This window comes from Cornus florida, unplaced genomic scaffold (genome assembly GCF_030987335.1).
Source record: "Cornus florida cultivar Cherokee Brave unplaced genomic scaffold, ASM3098733v1 CherokeeBrave_3.0.0_Hap2_Chr11, whole genome shotgun sequence".
Classification (NCBI taxonomy): Eukaryota; Viridiplantae; Streptophyta; class Magnoliopsida; order Cornales; family Cornaceae; genus Cornus; species Cornus florida.
In genome coordinates this window covers 46,158,981-46,179,816 of record NW_026775581.1, presented here as the reverse complement: position 1 = coordinate 46,179,816, position 20,836 = coordinate 46,158,981, and the positions used below count along the sequence as shown (strand labels likewise).

The 20,836-nt window shown below is 33.6% G+C and overlaps 1 protein-coding gene and 1 pseudogene across 1 annotated transcript; one reads left to right on the top strand and one right to left on the bottom strand.

The window, feature by feature from the left end:
• The first annotated feature begins 1,712 nt into the window (after nucleotides 1-1,712).
• LOC132281020 (receptor kinase-like protein Xa21) lies at nucleotides 1,713-4,735 on the top strand (annotated as a pseudogene).
• A 5,995-nt stretch (nucleotides 4,736-10,730) lies between these two features.
• On the bottom strand, nucleotides 10,731-12,589 carry LOC132285185 (thioredoxin-like 1-2, chloroplastic). Its single transcript, XM_059787352.1, has 4 exons — nucleotides 12,020-12,589; nucleotides 11,751-11,936; nucleotides 11,448-11,612; nucleotides 10,731-11,253 (listed from the first exon to the last, which is right to left on the bottom strand). Exons 1-4 carry the CDS (start codon nucleotides 12,227-12,229, stop codon nucleotides 11,011-11,013), a joined length of 804 nt encoding a protein of 267 aa, XP_059643335.1. The 5' UTR covers nucleotides 12,230-12,589; the 3' UTR covers nucleotides 10,731-11,010.
• Between the last annotated feature and the right edge of the window lie 8,247 nt (nucleotides 12,590-20,836).

Sequence of the window (20,836 nt, the reverse complement as noted above, 5' to 3'; positions counted from 1 at the left end):
AACGAAAACGGCATATCCCCTCTATCTCTCTCTCACACCATTTCTGTCCAATGTAGCGGGGAGAGCAATATTTCCTTCCACTGCACTTTTTCTGTCACGAAATTGCAATATAATTTCATCAATTTTCTCTTCTAGCTATTCCTTTCCAACACACCAAGGGTAACAATATTTTTATTTTTAAAAAAAATAAAAGAAAAAACACTCAGTTGAGGAATCAATCCGCGGAAATTGTCGGAAATTATCTTAAAATTGCCCCTTGTTTTTCTCTATTTTTCATGTCCTTTTCTATGCTAAGGTCATCTCAGTCATAGGAGAAAGTATACAATACCTCATATACTGCAGTTATTAAAATAAAAAAAAAAATCAATTTGTGTCTACACTCATATTGTAGACTTGGGGTGCTCTCACACTCTCTGTTCTTTCTGCGGCTGACTCTTGGTGCACCCGTCTATGCTAACAATGTAGACTTGGGTGACCGAAATTTTGTATAGGTTGGTTGTTGTTAGGGTTAGTCTCGTGTATTATGATTCATAAATAAGTGCGAATAATGCTTGCAATGTGATTTGGTTTTAGCGATCAATAGTGTACCATTTTTTTCACACAACGCATTCAGCCAATATCCAACCAAATAGCATGTCTCAGTTTCAAATTTCGAATCATGATACATTTCTTTCAATTTGGGGTATCATTTAAACTTGAGAACAACACATGCATGTTCATCCTCTCATGGACAGTATATCATTGCCTCAAAGAAAGCTATCCATGTATTGTATTGGCATGATAAATTAAAATCTAACATATACTCGTAGTAAAGAAGTAACAAGGATATGATTTATACACTCGAACATCATATAAAATAAATTTTGTGTTTTCCTAAGTCAATGCGAGCACCATAAAAAGTTCTTGCAGCCTAATACACAACTCCAAGGGGTTGGCTCAATTGAGCAAAAATTTGGTCATGATTCTTTAGAAAGCATCCGGTATAAGATTTGAATCATCTTGAATGCAAACAATTCATTGGGGGTATGTGAGTATCAAACTAAGGAAAATATATATATATACAATTCCTATATAAAAAAATAATAATTTAAACAAAAATACTTCTTCTAGTCCTCTAGCAGCCTCTTTCCTTTATTTCTATTTTTTTTTTTTTCTTTTTATGTCTTTATCACTCTCTTAGTGTATGGTAGTCTAATCAAAGAAGATTTGGTGCTCTCAAACGCAATATTAAGAATAAAAAATTTACCAGCCTTGGACTTTGTACATTTCTCATTTTGTTTCAAACTAAGGAAAAAATATATATACAATTCCTATATAAAATAAAAAATTTAAAATTAAACAAAAATACTTCTAATCCTCTACCAGCCTCTTTTCTCTATTTTATTTTATTCTTTTTATGTCTTTATCACTCTCTTAGTGTATGGTAATTTAATCAGAGAAAATTTGGTACTCCCAAACGTTATATTAGGGATAAAAAATTTGCTATGGACTTTGTACATTTCTCATTCTCTCTTTTTCTATAGCACTGTGGGGCTTAATTTGTCAATCATTTATGATTTCATTTATGCAGGGCATTGTTCAGTAGATATATATATATTATGAGTGTAGTTGAAGATTTATGTAAGTGATTGAAGCACTGTGTGGCTCTCTTTCTCTTTCTTTCTAAAACACTCGTCACTGTGTACGTGTGTTTGGAACCTTCTTGTGGGACAATGGAGAGGTTTGGCATTGCCTTGATGCTATTAGTGCTTCAGCTACTGCAGTCTAGCACGGTTTGTCGTGCCCTGTTTTCGTCGAACTACACTGATGAATCGGCTCTTCTTGCATTCAAGTCCGCAATCACGTTCGACCCAAACAACGTTTTGGGGAGTAACTGGACCCGAAAAACCAACTTTTACACTAAGTCTCATGCAGCCGACGGCACAGGCAAAGAGTCACAGCTTTGGAGCTTTCTGGCATTGAACTCGGTGGCACCATATCCCCTCATGTAGGTAACCTCTCCTTCCTCAAGAAGCTAAATCTTGCTGATAACAATTTTCGTGGTCAACTTATTCACGAGATCAGTCATTTGCGTCGCTTGAAGGTACTCAATTTAAGTTTTAACTACTTAGAAGAGGTGATCCCCGCAAGTATACACCACTGCCGACAGCTTCAATACATATCTTTGTCAAGAAATGAATTTACAGGCAGCATACCCGAAGAATTGAGTACCTTGTCCAGTCTCAGTGAGCTTTATCTGGGACGAAACAAGGTTCATGGCGCAATATTCCATCTTTCTTTGGTAACATGTCAAGCTTAAAGTGGCTTGGTTTGGAAGTAAACAATTTTCATGGCAATATTCCTAACGAGATACGTAATGTTCCAAGTTTGGAAGGAATTCATTTTGGTGGGAATGATCTCACTGGGTCAATTCCTCCATTTTTATTCAACATCTCATCTATACAACGAATTCATTTAGATATTAATGACCTATCCGGAAATCTTCCCTTGACCAGTTCTACTCCGCTTTCTAATCTTGAAATTCTCAGCCTTGGAGAAAATCAACTCAGTGGAAACATCCCTTCCTATCTATCCAATTTTTCTATGCTCACTGCATTACAATTGAGTAACAACCAATTCACTGGAACACTACCCGCCAGTCTAGGCCACTTAGCATCACTCACAATTCTTGGTTTGCAGAATAACCTGTTAACTATAGAACCAAAAAGTCAGGAACTTAGTTTTCTCACTTCTTTGACAAGCTTGAAATCCTAGGAAATTTTGTTCATATTTGATAATCCATTTCATGGCATTTTACCAGATTCTTTTGGAAATCTTTCTAGTTCCCTTCTCTCGTTTGATGCATCTAATTGCCAACTAATGGGTCGAATTCCTGAGAGAATTGGTTCCTTTACAAACTTGAATTATCTCATCTTGAGTGGCAACAATTTCAACGGATCCATTCCGTCTACAATCAAGGGCATGAAAGAGCTGCAAAGGTTGTTCCTTGATGATAATAGGCTTGAAGGATCCATTCCAAACGAAATTTGCAGCTTGCGCAACTTGGGAGATATTAGTCTCCATAACAATAACCTCTCCGGATCAATTCCTGCATGCATCGGAAATGTTAGTAGATTGCAAAGGTTGTTTTTGCATTCTAATTCATTGAACTCGTCAACACCATTGAGTTTATGGAGCTTGGATAATCTCTTATTCTTGAATTTGTCATTCAATTCATTAACTACTCTAGATCCCAACATCAGAGCACTGAAATCACTTGAAACCATAGATTTGTCTTGGAACCAAATCTCGGGTAACATTCCAAGCACTTTAGGAGCCTTTCAAAGTTTAGGTTCTATCACCTTGTCTGGGAATTCATTTTCGGGACCCATACCTGAATCATTCGGTAACTTGATAACGCTCGATTTCATGGACCTCTCCCACAACAACTTATCTGGTTCTATACCCAAGTCTCTAGAGGCACTTTCACGTCTCAAATATTTGAATCTCTCTTACAATAAGCTATTTGGGGAGATTCCAAGTGGAGGTCCTTTTGCAAATTTTACGGCAGAATCTTTTATGAAGAATGAAGCGTTGTGTGGGAAACCAACTTTACGAGTTCCACCATGCACAGGTTCAAGGGCTAAACATTTTCCTTACAAATACGTTCTTCCAAGCATTGTTGCATTAGTGGCAATCTTCATTGCTCTGTTGTATGTGATCCTCAAAAGATGTTATGGAAATAAAGCACAAGCCCAGAGTTCTGTCTGTAATTTGTTAGCCTTAAAAGAGCATAGGTTGTTTTCATATCAAGAGCTTTGTAATGCTACAAATAATTTCTGTGAAGCCAACCTAATTGGCAGAGGAGGTTTTGGTGTTGTGTACAAGGGAATTCTTTCTGATGGAACAAATGTTGCTGTGAAACTTCTAAACTTGCAACTTGAGAAAAGCTTTCAAAAGTTTTGAAGCAGAATGCAAAGTGCTTCGGGCAGTTAGGCATCGGAATCTTGTTAAGGTCATAAGTACATGCTCTAACACTGAATTAAGAGCTTTGGTTTTGCAATACATGCCTAATGGAAGTTTAGAGAAGTGGTTATATTTTCACAACTACTGCTTGAATCTCCTTCAAAGAGTCAGCATTATGCTTGATGTTGCTTTAGCTTTGGAGTATCTCCATCAAGGTCAATCAGAGCCTGTTGTCCACTGTGATTTGAAGCCTAGCAATGTCCTTTTAGATGAAGACATGGTCGCACATGTTGGTGATTTTGGCGTTGCAAAAATTTTAGCTGAAAACAAGAGTGCAACACAAACAGAGACTTTATCATCAAGGAACAACCTTTGCAATGCCAAAAAATTTGGAATATCAATTTATACATGGATGGCAACTCAGACCCTTGCTACCTATTTATTATATTTATGCTATATTTTTTAAAATATATCCTTAGTATAAAGTTCTTATATTTTTTATTATATAAGGTTGTTGTTCTCTTTAGTCGTACGAATACCTCATTGGTGACTAGGCATAATAATTCATCAATTTTACAAACATATACATAAATTATGTATTGGCATAGTTCTATTGATCACTAAGAAGTTATTTGTTCTCTGAATTTTATTTTTCTTGTAATTAAGGATTAGCAATATAAACAAACAATGAAGATATGAATTTTGACTATGTTTGACCAAAATGAATGTCTGACAGATGGTTCAGAAGGAAGAGTGTCCACTAAAGGTGATATCTATAGCTATGGAATAATGTTGTTGGAGACATTCACAAGAAAAAACCCCATAAATGAAATGTTCAGTGAAGAATTAAGTCTGAGGCAGTGGGTGAGTGCATCACATCCCCAAAAAATAACAGAAGTCATCGACAGAGGTTTGCTAATGGCAGGAGGAGATGAAATGAGTACCACACATGGTATTTTTGTACCTATCATTGAACTTGGGTTAGAGTGTTCAAAACAACTACCCGAAGAGAGGAGTGAAATAAAAAAAGTGGTGGCTAAACTCGGTAAGATCAAACAGCAACTGCTTTGTAATTGAAATTTCATGATGTCCGTTACATAAATGTTCTATGATGCAAGTGATCATGTTTACTACGTATTTCTTTAATTCAATAAATTGGTATGGTAAATAGCACCAGTGAAGATGTATGGTTTGTTTTTATTTTCTTCTCTTGTTGCCTAGCTAGCAGGTTTGGTTGTTGAGATTCCATCTTGTATTGTACTTTATGTTTTTCTTTAATTTTATTCTCTTTAAATCATAACATAGAACTATTATGTTATAACAAGGATTGGAACATTTATTTTTTATTAGATTTGAATTTTTAAAAACAAGAAGAGATTTTGAAGGGTCACAAGTAATATATTTCTCAAATCACCTTCAATTACCACATAGGTAGATAATTATAACTGGAAATTTTAAAGTTTGGGGGGCCAACTTTAATTATCTTATATAGTTGTGAAAAAAAAAAAAAAAATTGGGAAGGTCAATTATAATTTTTCTATACAAAGTTACCAATAATTACTAGTGTGTGCGTACAAGAATTGTCATTCACCCTATTTATACACACACCTCCCTACCCTAATTCTCATTGCTCGGGGGCTCACATTCGTAGGAGGATGGGCCTTTTTCTTTGTGGGCCGGCCACTCCTATCCTCCAGCGTCTGGGCTTGGCCATTTATACCGTCGGATTGCATGGGTTGCTCTCGGCCTATGTTCCTCTATGCGAAACGTGGTGCTTTATATTTCATACAGCTGTGATATTTTCCTTGGGGAGTATTTTTATCCCTTCAACTAGTAGTAATAGAGTTTTGAGAAAAATTTTGGGCCCTCCACCCCTGCTTGTGAGGGAGATAAATATAATGACAACGGGAAAATAATTATTTTGTTATTAAAACAAATGTAGGAACCCTCAGCAAAGCGAGCCCAAGCCGTTAGCCAATAGCTCACAACTTAGTTCCTATTAAGCTTGTAATGTCATGATTTTTTTAATTTTTTGGTATTTTAATTTTATTTATTTTTTATATCTGATTTTGCATGTCATGTGGGTCTCAGGAATCATTTGAGGCATTTCTACTAATATGAGACATTTAGAAATGCATCTTGATTATTTTAGTCATGTTATAATTAACGGAATCATTTTTTTGAGTTTAGCCATTTTCCCATGCTCGGGAATTCGAAATTCTATTTCAATTATCATTTATTTTGATATATATGACATCATTGTGTGGAGATATTTTCATGCCATGGTTGTGATTAGGATGGCACACAAGGGCTAGTTTAGTAACTTTGTTTTTAATGCGGAGACTACCTTTGGAATATGTAAACGAACATACGTGGACCACAAATGCATTTAGTTGTTTGGCCAAACAATTCCTCTCCCTCCCCATTTCGGCCACAGCCCTCTCTCTCTCTCTCTAGAAAATTCTCTCTGCAAACACAAACTCTCTTAGAGTGAAAATTGAGAATGGAGCAAGAAGACAAAAGTTGGAATACGAATCAAAGAGCTTTCATTTGGTACCGGTTTTGCACCCACTTTAATCTGATCCGATTGGGGCTTAAATCATCCAATTCATGAAACATCATATTGGTTTCACGAAATGGACTTTTATAAACAACCCAATATATATATATATATATAAACAACCCAATATATATATATATATATATATATATATTTGTTTTTTCTTGAGTGGGTGAAATTTTATGTATACCCACTAAGAACACCAAAGCCACAAAGTTAAAAAGAAGCATACCGGCCTACTTCAGCAAAACAAAAGGATGATTATAACAGTAAGCAAATATCATCCAATCTAAGCTTGGCAGCTTCAATCACTTCAAAGAATACAACCCTAGCTAAATCTGTATCTTCGCTTACAGAATTGTTATGCAGTCTAACATTCCTCCCAATCCACAATGCATGAAGTCTAGGAATGAACGTCATATTTTTTTCTTTTTTTCTTCTTTTTCTTACCTGTCAGGTACGGGAGGGGAAGGGGGATGGGGTGTGTCGATCCTGGACTTTCACATGACTTCGGAAAGTGGCTGGGCTACCCTGCGCAACCCGAACATCATATTACCTAGTTTACCTCTATCCATATCAGCAGATTATCAAACCATTGCCATAGAGCATTTTATCAAACCATTGTCAGTCTTTATCATTGTACATCCTTTAGTTTGGATAATCTGCGTCACGTATTTATTAAAATATTTATAAATCAATATCTTTTTACTTGTAAAACAAATAAAAGAAGACCTAGTTATAGAATATTAAAAAGATGGGCTTGGGTTAGGCTAATATTTATGTAGGCCTAAGATTGAAAATTTTCAATTGAATGAACCATATCAAAATTTGGAGTCCAAACATTTCTTAATTCAATGCTAAAAGCTCAAGAATGTATTTTTCTGAAGAAGCAATGCATGTTGAAATTTGCTATTTTTATAATTTGTACTAATATAGGATTCATTGCTTTTGATGCTAATGTGTAAAAGCTTGAACTGCTAACACACTGGTTAGTGCAATCTATAATATGGAGCATAACAATTTGACAAGAGGATCTATGCACCACATAAACTATAAAGTATGATATTTTTTTTTCCCACCCAAATAAGGGGGGAAAAAAAAAAGTTACAAAAGAACTAAATGATCGATAATGGTTTCCAAATATTCACTTAACAAAATATGATATAATTAATATTAAAGATAGACCTAATCCCAAAAGATAGCTTCACATTTTAGAGGTTCAAGATGGAATCCCCTTGAGACAATCTTGAGAAAAAATTTCATTAACCCTGGTATTATATAACAGTGGTACCCTTGTTTATTGATTGGAGGTACCAAGACATTACCCTAACAATCTCCATGAAGTAATTATGATACAATTTGAGACATTATCCTAATAATAGAATTTGAGAAATTATCCCAACAATCTCCACCTTAGAGTAATTATGATAGAATTTGAGACATTATCTTAACAATCTCCACCTTGGAGTAATTAGGATAGAACTTTCGACTAAGTCAAGCTCTGATACCATTTGTAATGACACACCCCATCACATGGTATGATATATATTGTTCGGTATGATATATATTGTTTGTTTTGGGTCCGAGTCTGTACGGTTTTGTTTTTGGGTTTTACTCCAAAAAAACTTTAATATTGATTAGAGATAACACCGGCATATAAGCACTTCATCGTTTCCACACTCAGGCGATGTGGGACGCCCACGGCACACCGGCTCACAAGGTCACCACAATTGCCCCCGAGGCCCAACGTTCTCATTGGTCACATTTCCTACTGGTTGTGACTCTGATACCATTTGTAACGACCCGGATCTCAACGTCCTTATTGACCACACTTCCGGCTGGGTGTGACTTTGATACTATTTGTAACAAATATTGTCTGCTTTGAACCCGAACCCACACAATTTTAGTCTTTATTGACTCTAAGGGTAGAGTTCAAAGTTCAACCGACAGCAATGAGTTCATAATTGAATTGAGCTTTCCAGCTCCTTTAGAGGGTTCATTCATTGTATCTTAAGCTTGGATTATGATTCAAGATATTTGAGAAACAATTAAATAGACTTTACAAGCTCTCATTTTAACATGAACGTGATTGCTAGTTTGGCTTTTTTGAAAATTAATCTTATTAAAAAATGAAAAGAGCAAAGGATTCCAAGTTTCCAACCCCTTTTTGTTGCACTTGGTGTGGAGGAATGGAATGAAATGTTCATTCTAACCATTCTTTTGTTTGGTATATAATAAGTGGAAATGTCATTCCATTAGAATAAAAATCTGAAAATTCATTTCACAACTAAATCTGTAGAATGGCCATTCCATTCCCAAGTTAATTTTTTTTAAAAATCTACTTCCCAAAAAACCCTCATGTTCCAAGTTCAAAAATTATCACTACCTTCCACCATAACCACCTCCGTCTTTCACCACCACCACCACCTTCCACCACCATCACCGCCACTAACTTTCACCATTACCCACCGCTTTCCACCACCACCGCCGCCATCACCTTCCACCACTGACACCGCCTTCCTTTGCCGCAACCACCACATCCGCCGCCACCACCTTTCACCACCGCTATCACCACCACCTTTCACCACACCACCGTCATCGCCTTTCACCAACGCCACTGCCTTCTACCACCATTATCACCTTTCACCACCTCTACCGCCTTCCGACATCGCCGTCACCTCCATTTTCTTCCTCCACCACCATAATTGCCTTCCACCGCCACCACCGCCACAGCCTTCCACCACCACCGCCTCCAACGCCTTCCACCACCACTTTCTTCCATTGGCTTCCACCACTACAACCGCCACCGCCTTCTACAGACAACCACAATCACCTCTATTGGCTACCACCACCACCACCACACTACTGCCACCTCCTTCCACCACCGCCTTCCACCATTGCCACTGCCACCACCGCCGCTTTCTAACACCACCTACTTACACCACTATCACTTTTCACCTTCACCACCATCCACCACTGCCACCATTTATTTTAAAAAAATTATTAGAAAATGTCATTTTGTTAATTTGATTTATTTATTACTAAGAGTGATATTTTGGATAATTCAATATGAAATTTATTTCATTATAAATTTTAAATTGGTCCAACCAAATATTAGAATGGTTATTATCATATATTTTATTCCTACACATTTCATATTTACATATAATAAAATGAGAATGGTTATTCCATTCCATTCCCCATTTGCATTGCATTCCAGCACACCAAATGCAGCATTAGTAATTAATCACAGACAAATGGAGAGAATCTAATTCGACAACCAAAGTAACAAAATTATTTCAATACAAGGTTAAATAGTATTTGATTTTTAATTTTTCTAGGTATAAGATAATAGTTTTTATTTTTTATTTTTAAAAGATGACTAAATAAAAAAATAATAATAAGTTACATTGAACTCTTCTATAATTTGATATTTATACAAATATCACGCAAAAGCAAAAGACCATGACCGACCTCCGACGACTTCTAATATGAAAATTCAAATTTTTTTTTTTCCCTGACAAACAAAGATCCGCAGCACAAACCAAGTTAACAATCCCGGCTAAAATAAGAACATTATGCGGAACAGATGAAAGAACATCCTTAGAGAGGATCAGCAACACAAATCAAGTTAACAATCCCGAACTACTAAAATAAGAACATTATGCGGAACAGATGAAAGAACATCCCTAGAGGGAGGCCGTATGGAAAACGCCACTAAAGCATGAGCCACCTCATTACCATAAGAAAAAATTTCGAAACGCCACACAAGAAAATTCAATTATGCCCTTTAACTTATAATAATATAATATATGCAAATATCTGTTCGAGTGAGAGAAGTCATACATGCCCTGGAAACATGACGAGACAAGTTAGAAAAAAAATTCCGAAGCTCCACACGAATAGCAAAGGAAAATTCAATTATGCCCTGACTTCTCAATCAGATCCCCCACCCAAAGTCACCTCTCCAGATCCACTGCTCAACCAAATCTTCCGCATATAAGATTTGAAATATCACGGGGTATAATCGGTCCATCCACCTGATATTTGTTTGATGGAGAGATGGTATAATCGGTCCATCCACGTGATATAGGTTTTTGAAAATAATTTGAAATATACATGATATATAATGACCGATTATCCAAACATAACAAAAAAAAAAAGACAGATTATCCAAACATTAACAAAAAAAGACAGATTATCCAAACTTAACAGAAAACAAGGATAATAATAAATAATAAAGATAGATCTGTATTAATCTCCTTAGTCAGATCACAATATCCAATCCAATCATAGATTAACCAAACTTGCAAGGCTCAATCTATAAAAAAAACCCAAGAGCCTTGCTTAGGAAAACCCAACAACAATAATTAGTATACACATTTCAAGAACCCAAAAAAAAAAAAAAAAAAAAAAACCAAAAAGAGAGAAAAAAATAATAATAATTGGAGCCTTTTTACTCCATATAACATCCTCAATAAATAAGCTTAAATCCTACAAATATTTTAGGATAAACTCAGTAGTTCCATCTTATTCCCTGCCTTACTCAAACTAGTGGAGACGCCTTTTAGAACCGAATCTTCCATTTTTTTCTCTGTTGATGATGATGATGATGGTAATGGTAGATTCTTACTTATCTCACCTGCTGAAGCTAAATTCAATAGTTCAGATTCATCTAGCCCTTTTGCTGGACCAAGACTGCATCTATCAGTCCCATGCTTTGCCAATGCACCTTTGAATTTTTTTATCTGCATAACAAATTACAAAAAGAGTTACAAGTTGAAAGAAAAAAAAAAAACACACACACACACACTAATGATCTTTTTTAAAAAACCCCATTAATGATTTAAAAAAATAAAAATAAAAATAAAAAAACCATTAAAGATTGATTATTGAAGAATTATATACTAATAAGAAATGAAGTAACGGATCAAAATCTTACAGTTGCATTGGTGCAGCTGAAGCTACACACCCTACCCTCTGCACCTCTATAAAACCTGAAGAAGGGCAGGACATGTATGTGGAGAGAATAACACATTGTTTTGAGTTCTTCATAGTTAACTTGAAGAAAAATAGCATTTGGGTTTAATTCAGCCATCTGACAGATCTGTTAGAGAGAGAAAGAGAGAGATTAATACAAGTTTATGGGTCAGATAGAGAGAGATATAGAATAAATCATATATGTATATGTATATATAAATATATATATATATATATATAGATAGATAGATAGATAGATAGATACCTTAGGATGCAAAGTTTTGCAGCCTCCACAACCAGGGGAATAAAAGTCAACTATAACCAATCTATCACCGGCGTTTAACAATGATTCAACAAGTTCTTGAGCAGAATAGATCTCCATCATATTGGAGGGTTTAATGGTCTTTTCCCACCATCTCATAGCTCTGCTCACACAGATCGAAGATTGTGCCTGAAACAATGAATCAAATATTTAGCTTTGAACCCATAATACAATGAAATTTGGGCGAATAGAAAAATAAATAAAATACATACATGAACAGAGAAATTGGTTGGTGTTTGGAAGCTCAATTCTCTTAAGCCCTTTTGATCTGAGAGAACCATGGCTTTGCCCACAAATCTTGATTTTGAATTTGTAGACTGCAGACAAGGAATTGAAGGACAAAACCCATACACCGTTTTGGATCTAACAGTGGTCTCTATAGACCCAGAAACAGAGAGACCAATCTTCAAAGAACAAGACATCACACGAATTTTCAAGCTTAACCACCAAAAGTTCTTTTTTCTGGATCAGAAACTAATTTTTTCCAAAACCCACTTCTCTTTTAAAATCAAAAACCAATTTTTTCCAATTTCAGAGGCTAAGTTCAAGAAAACAAGATATACTAACACAGAAAAGTAGAGCTAACCCAGAAACACTTGATTGTTTTGCAGTGAAAGGAGAAACAAAAATTATTCCTTTCTTGACTATATATATGGTTAGAGAGAGAGAGTGTGTGTGGGAGGGAGATTTGAGTTCTTTCCAAGTTTCAAAGGAGGCGAAGAAGCCGAGAAGTGAGACTAAATTGTGAAAAAAAAATTGAAAATAAAAAGTGAACGGGTTTGGTGGGTGTGTGGGGTCAATGATCTGCATCTATTTTTTATTCACTTTATCCAAAATTTTATATGGAACAATTTTTATATGGAAGAGTTGATTATTGTTAATAATTATTTACGATAAATGACAAAAGAAATTAATCAGAAATAGGGTTTCAGAGGATAAGGGCTTGTTTTGTGGGATATTGGGTACGTGTATTTGAGTTGGCTCTGATTTGGATTTTTCCTTTTTTTATTAACTAATTATTGGGAGGCGTTTGGCAGTTGGTCTGTTCTTTCAACGCAGAGCTGACTGTGTATTCCAGTTCAAATATTGGATAAGCGTCGGTCCAGAAGATAGAAAATTGGTTTCTGTGTGTGTGTATATATATATATATATATAGATATGAATAAGGAAAATTCTACTTTAGTAATATCTCACATAATCCCTCAACGTTTTATAATCTTACTTATCTCCTTACTAATGGCCGTTATTCAACTTGATAATGATAATCTATTATTTTACTATTTTACTATTTTACTTATGAATGATATAAGGGTAAAGATGTCATTTCAAATATTAAAAGGAAATAACTGACTTTCTATCCATTTTCATAATCGGAATCACCTCCCCTAAGATTTGTTTCCGTTAGCCTTGCTCAGCATTTGTTATTCTTCGCTTTCTTCCCTGTGTCCATTAGGTTCGAATGATTTCATCTTTTTGAAGTCATTTCTCTTTCGGTGCAGTGGGAGTAATTCTTCTCCAAAATGGATAGGATCCTGAATTCCGTGTTTCATCTTGATTAAGAGAATCTCACTAAGTAAACATTTCGATATAAGGTCTGCTTTCTTGAGATAATCTTTATTCGTTCATTGCTAATCTTCATTCATTGGTAGAATCAATTGCCAGTGAATGGTGCCCTAACAACACGAAGAATCTATTAAATAAACCATAACTTTAGGGAGGTGAGTGAAATTATAAAATGTAGAGAAGCTTAAATGAGATATTGACAAATCTCATATGAGGAAAGTAAAATTTACCCTAAAATATATAAGGAGTTGATAATGATATCCGTGCTCCACTCTCTCTATTGAAATAAATTTACAAAAGAACTCCTATACCATACCATCTTTAATTTTTATATTTTTGATAACATTTCTTTTTTTGGATGATAAAGCAAACACACACACATTTTTGCTCACGCTAGGGCTCGAATACCCCTTCCCCCCTATTCTTTGAAGATTTTTTGAAGATGGGAAAGTTATACCATTAGATTAAAGGCCCTTTGATTATTTTTTATAACATAATAACCCTTTCGAGATACGATTTTTTTTTTTTTTTGGGTCAAACAATACATATAAAATTAATTTCAGACTTAATTATAGACTTTAGTCTGATAAATTTGTTAAAAATGGATTTCAAAAGCTATGAAATAACTATCTATATTTATCAAACACGTCCCAATAAAAATTGAATAGGAAAAATAAATAAAGTAGTTAAGAGAAAAGGAAAAGGTTCCTAACCTAGATGTATAGTAAGACGTTGTAAGGAAAGGATTAATTAATTTTTCATTTTAGGCTTCAACACTAAAAACGCTTCTTCTTCTTCTTTTCAATTTTGAGTGGGGTCATATTTATGATTAAAGAAATGGTTAAAATCATAAAATTTCTATTATTTTTAAATTTTGACCATAAAACTCCAATTTGTTTAAGAAAATATCTATACTTTTAAAAAGTGATCACACTACTTCCAATATCGGTGTCCGATCCGTTAATCATATTATAAAATGACAAATTTAACCTTACTATTTAATGTTAAATTAAATATTAATTTTTTTTTAATTACAAAAATACCCTTTAAAATTACAAAAATTATGTTTGCGAGCTGGGTGAAAGTTTTAAAACATAATTATTGTAATTTTAAAGGGTATTTCTGTAATTTTAGAAATAATTTATAGTTTTTAATTTAGCATTAAATAATAAGGTCAAATTAGTCATTTTATAGCCAGATTAACTGGTCAGATACTATACTGAGGTACTGTGATCACTTTTTAAAAGTGTAGGAGTTTTCTAAAACAAATTGGAGTTTTTGTGATCAAATTTTGAAATTACTAAAGGTTTTATGATTTTAACCTTTAAAAAAAAAAATTAGTAAAAAAAACTTGAGTAGAGGCAAATGTAATCGAGCACACACATACTTAAATGTGATGGAGAAATTTTACTGTTTTCCTTTGTTTTTAGAGTAATGCTTTTACTTATTCTTATTAGCTTCTTTTGAGTTCATTAATTTCTTGTGTTCCCTAAAGCATGCCTTTTTAAATAAAAAAAAAACTTTTTAGCCTTTATTCTCTTTCCTTGCACGTGTGTGTGTGTATATATATATTATTCGTGTGTCTATATATATATAAATAATTAGGTAACTTTTTATTATGATATTTATCACTTATCAAACTTTCCTTATATCTAAACGATGATTTTAATTTTCATTCTTTTTGTGAAAACCTCCCCCATAAAATTCAATTCCACAATTTTATCTGACTAAAATTCAATTTCATAATTTTACATTAAATTAAAAATTACAATAATAAAGATCCACATTTAAAATATATATATATTGTAATATAATATAATATAAAGAATAAAGACAAGGTTGGCCTGAATAGAATCAATACATATGGAAAAGAGTATTTATTAGTTGCCAAAAAAGGGAAATCGACCTTCCGGGGTAAAGTTCAATTCGAACCGGTCCCAACGGATCCGTGTGGACCTTCAATCCAAACCAAACCAATCCGTGAAATAACAGATCGGATCGGTTTGGACAGATTGGGCTTTTCAAATAGCACAATATAATTACACTATATGGCCCATTAAAATCTCAAATTAGTAATTAAAAAAAAATAAATTGTAACATATACCTAATATATACATAATAATAGACAATATAAATTATCCAAATAGAATAATGAATAAAAAAATAAATAGAAATACAATAAGTATATTCAATATTGTATATATATAGTTATAATATATTAATATATTATTTAGGTAACGTTTCGGATTGGTTTTTTCATGGCTCAATCCGTTAACTGAATCGCAAATAACGGATTTCTATTTTTCTAAACCATCACTGAACCACGAGATCTGAAAGTCGAATCAAATTACACAAACTGGATTGGTTCGGACCGGATTGGCAAATTGACGGATTATTTGATCACCCCTATACTATATGAATAATGAATTATGAGAATTTTGAAAAAAAAAAAAATCTTTTACTATATTAAATTTTATAGTCTTGTACAACTCCTACTTGTCATTTCTTTCTTAATACTCATTTAGTAGGAAGGAATGAAAATGGTGGATGAAAGATATGAATGAAGAAACAAACTTTATTTATTTAGTAGAGAAGAGAAAAGAGGATGGATGCTTGATATATCCTTCCTCATTCACAAATTTTTATCTCTCCAAATATGGACGAAAAAAAAAAAAAAGTAATACTATTATAAAAGGTTTTATTTTACAAAACTTTTCTTATACTGTAATTGACACTCTTTTTTCTTCTCTCTCTTAACAAACAAAATAAAGTATTATTTTTTTTTTCTTATTTATCTTTCATCCAACCAAATAAAAAGAGGAAAATATATAATCTATTTCCTAAGGCTTGTTTGGTTAGGTGGAATCAACTAAAAAAGAAAGGAAAGGGAAAATTTATAAAAAAATTTATAGTTTGGATAGATTAAAAAAAGAAAAAATAAATAAATAATGGAAAATTTTGTTTCCCATATTTCCCTATTTTCTCTAAAAACTTTTCCTGAACAAAGCATCGAAAATAATATTTTCGCGTGAAAGAAGTGCCTTTTTATTTGACATTTTTATTTTACCTATTAACTTAATTGTGCAAAACAAATTATTTCTTTATTTTTTTTACTGGATTCCTAAGAGACAAGTTCTCTTCAAAACATTTATTTCTTTGTTTTTCTACAAGTTAATATATAATTAGTAACAACAACATATAATCAAATTTCTCTTAAAATTTAATATTGCCATCAGTTTCTTCATCACCATTGTTGTTTTTTAAAATAAAATAAAATAAAAAAATCATTTCTCTTACTAATAATTAGTTATACTTCTACCAAACAAAATATTATGAAATCTTATTTTATATATAAATAAAATATAAATAATTATATTATTAAATTTAATTATCCATCATTTTACTATTTCTTTGCTAAAAATAGACATCATCAAATACAAATTTATTTATTTTTTAGTATTTAAAATCATAAGGGTGATTTTGATATATACAATCACTTTCTTTTCACTTTCATGCTATCCAAAATAACAACCTAATATTTTTATACAATTTTCTTGAATAAATTTGATACTAACCAAATGCAAGTTCGAAAATAACTTTTTTTTTTTTTTTGCCTTAGTTGGTACTCAACCACACACATGCCTCCGTTAAGACTTAAACCTCTCACCTCTCTTAGAAAAGTAGGGACCTGATACTTTAGACTACTGGCCGTTGATAACTTTTCTTTTCTTTCACTTCACTTTTCTTTCATTTTTCATTTTTTTTTCTTTTCTTACTTATTTCCATCTAACCAAACGGAGTCTAAGGATATTTTATTCATTTATTCTTCTCTTCCTTCCATCCAATTTTCTTTCTCCCTACTAAAGAAAGCATAAAGGAGGATATGTTATTATGAGATATAAAATTTGTAATTGACAAATTTCGTTGTCAAAACAAATTCGATAAAGTTGTAATTTTAAATTTAAATTTCAAGTTCGAGATCAGAAGCGAAATTGAAGAGTTGTTTGTGATCAATAGCTTGACGACTTTGAAAAAGGTACGAACAATATCTTAGGAAGTTTAATTAGAAGGTAAGGGCACTTGCATGCATTGCATGCTTTCAAAAATAAGCGTTGTCGAAATTTTTCCAAGTAAATCTTCGGTTCAAATCTCACCAACTTGAACCGGTTCAAGAGCAGTTGAACCGGTTTAAGTATTAAAGCTTCATTTTTAAAAAAGCACACTGGCCAACTTGAGCCGGTTCAAGGGCAACTGAACCGGTTCAAGTTCTGCAGCAGTTTTTGGCAACTTTGTTTCCTACTTTATTTCAACTTCCTATTCTGTATAGAATTTTTCCAAAAACCTTATGCACGAAATTGACTTATTTTTCAAGTATAATTAGGGTTTCAAAAGTTTATATAAATATATTTTCTCACTTAGGGTTGTGTAGCTTTTTGCATTAAAATTCTGATTTTCATTAAAAATCTTTTTGTGATACTTTTAAAGAACATACACATTATATACACACGAGTGAATTTAGGGTACTGTTCAAATCTTGATCGTATTCAAGTCTATTGAAGATTGCATCTACAACGATTAGAGAAAACAGATCTTATTTCTTCTATAACAAAATCAGAAAGAAGAATTTCAGGTCACACTTTAAAGGGATTAAGGTGCTTGCAGAGTGTTGTTTATCTACTAGCAATCCTTCTACAAGGTTCGAAGCATAAGTCTGAAGTCGAGAGCTGCTGGATGGGAAGTCGCAAATTCAGGGATGTTCAGCGGATTGAGTCTTCATAGAGCGAAGGGGTTTGAGTCTGAGCTAAAGTTCAGTATACTTTGCTTCATACATAATGAATCTTTTTACACTTGGGATAACATACAAAACCTCGAGATCTAATTGGTTTCCTTGCTAAAAATTCGGTGTCACTCTAAAAATTACTTACTTTTAATTTGTGTGTGATTGTTTAAATACTCGGTAATTTTAGTAGAGCAAATTGGATAAAGAAATACATGATTAATCCCTTTCTAAAACGGGTTTTTTAAACTCGAACTTTTCGCAACCTATTCCACTACACAACTCAAAGTTATACCCACTGGTTTAGTATTACCTTGTTTTTTTCTCAATTTTTGAACTTTCCAATGCAACTTTCTATGTACTCTTATGCACTCAAAAAATTTTGTGCACACTATTTAAAGAGGTGTTTACTTCTTTTAATAATAATAATAAAAAAAAAAAAAACATCATTATTGATATATCGGATGTACGGGAGCCATTGGATGTGGTTTAATCTATTATTGTAATAATGGATTTCACCACATCCAACGAGTCTCATACATTGTGATGGATCCTATCACATCCAACAGTTGTCATACATCCTTTGTTGGAGTTGCTCTGCACAATTAACCGGATTTGATGCCAGTTGTTGTGTCTAAAACACAAAATAAACAAAGTTGTTCAAGTAATAAACAAGCAATCACGAAGAAAAAAATCGCACACAAAAAACAAGATATATATAGTTTATCCAAATCTTAGGGCTACATCTATGGAACACACCGAACAAATTCGCTATGAGGAAGATGAAGAATTACAATAGAAAATTTTCTCTCAATCTCTATTTCTCTTGTATTGGCACAAATTAATTAATCACACAACACGTATGATGATTCTTTCTTTCTTCTTCTCTCTATTTTTATCACACCCTACGAACTAATTAAGGTTGATATTTATAGCCCCAAATAATTTGTCCTACAAGAAATTACCTTTTGTAGAAACCAAAACCAATAAGGAAGTTAAATTAGATCAAGAAACTGAATTTTTCCTAAACCAATAAGGAAGTTAAATCAGATCAGGAAACTGAATTTTTCCTTAACTTCAGCAGTCTTGAAGTTTTCATATAATTAAATCTTCCTAAAAATTAATTACCTAATCAAACTCCACAAAACCACAACAATCTCTCACTCGGAGGCTAGAGCATTTGTAAATTCATTCCATCTTCTTCTCATGCATGTCAGTGTGCTTCTCTCTATCTTCAAGCTAAAAGACCGACTGAAGCTGCGCACAACTTCAGTTTCTCCACGGTCACTGACTTGGCCAACATATTAGCCGAATTCTTGGTGCCAAGTATTTTCTCAAGTGTTCAACACCCCATCCTTTAACAAAGATTTGATGAAATGATACTGAAGTCCTATATGCCTAGTCCTTGAATGAAATGCTGAATTATTTGCCAGATGTATCGCACTTTGACTATCACTGTGCAAAACAGTATTCACCCGTTCGAATCCTAACTCTGTTAACAAACCTTGTAAATTATCTCCTTGCTGGCCTCTGTCATCGCCACATACTCTATCTTTGTAGTAAATAACGCTACAATCCTCTGTATTTGCGAAACCCAACTAACTGCAGTTGTACCCACTATAAACATATATTCGGTAGTACTTCTTCTGTGGTCCACCTCACCAGCAAAGTTTGAATCTACATATCCATGTAGCTTTACCTTACCCCTTCTGAAACATAGGCATCTATCTGTGCTACCCCGTAGATATCTCAATATCCACTTCACTGTTTCCCAGTGTAGCTTGCCCAGATCCTTTATAAACTTGTTTACTGCTCCCACTGCATATGTAATGTCTAATTTTGTGCACACTATGGCATATATCAAACTTCTAATGGCTGAGGCATATAGAATTTTAGCCATGAAGTTTTTCTCATCCTATGTCTTCGGACGCTGATCTTGAGATAATTGGAAGTGATTAGCTAAAGGAGTACTCACCACCTTAGCATTATTCATGTTGAACCTCTTCAGAACCCGTTCAACATACTCAGCCTGAGACAACTGCAAAGTAACTTTCAGTTTATCTCTGCTAATCCTCATCCCAAGAATTTGTTTCGCTGTACCAGGATCCTTCATCTCAAATTCACTAGATAACTGCTTTTTCAATTTGCTGATTCCTTTAAAATTAGGACCTGCCACTAACATGTCATCAACATAAAGTAGAAGGATAATGAAACTTGACTTGAACCTCTTCAAGTAGTAACATTAGTCAGCATTGCACTTGTTGTAGCCATGTCGCTTCATAAAATATTAAACTTCTTGTACCACTTCCTCAGGGCTTGCTTCAAACCATACAAGCTTTTCTTTAACTTGCATACTAGTTTTTGTTTCCCTTTCACCAAGAAACCCTCCGGTTGTTGCATGTAAATCTCCTCCTCAAGGTCACCACCATGGAGGAAAATAGTTTTGACATCTAACTGCTCAATGTGCAACCCTTCTACTAACAATGCTAAGAACTGAGCAAATGGTACTCAGTTTCACAACCGAGGAAAAAAAGTATGTGTAGTCAATGCCTTACTTTTGCTGAAAGCCTTTGACCACCAATCTCGCCTTATATCTCTGGGAACCATCGTGTTCCTCTTTTACCCTGTACATTCATTTGTTGTGAAGAGCTTTCTTCCTTATAGGCAACTTAGTTAGTTCCCATATTTT

Excerpts from the sequence above, each read along its gene's own strand:
- LOC132285185 (XM_059787352.1), bottom strand. The coding sequence starts at position 12,229 with ATGTCTTGTTCTTTGAAGATTGGTCTCTCTGTTTCTGGGTCTATAGAG. Across the intron at positions 11,937-12,019 it reads CAACCAATTTCTCTGTTCAT|GCACAATCTTCGATCTGTGT; the intron begins GTATGTATTTTA and ends TCATTGTTTCAG. Across the intron at positions 11,613-11,750 it reads GCAAAACTTTGCATCCTAAG|ATCTGTCAGATGGCTGAATT; the intron begins GTATCTATCTAT and ends TCTCTCTAACAG.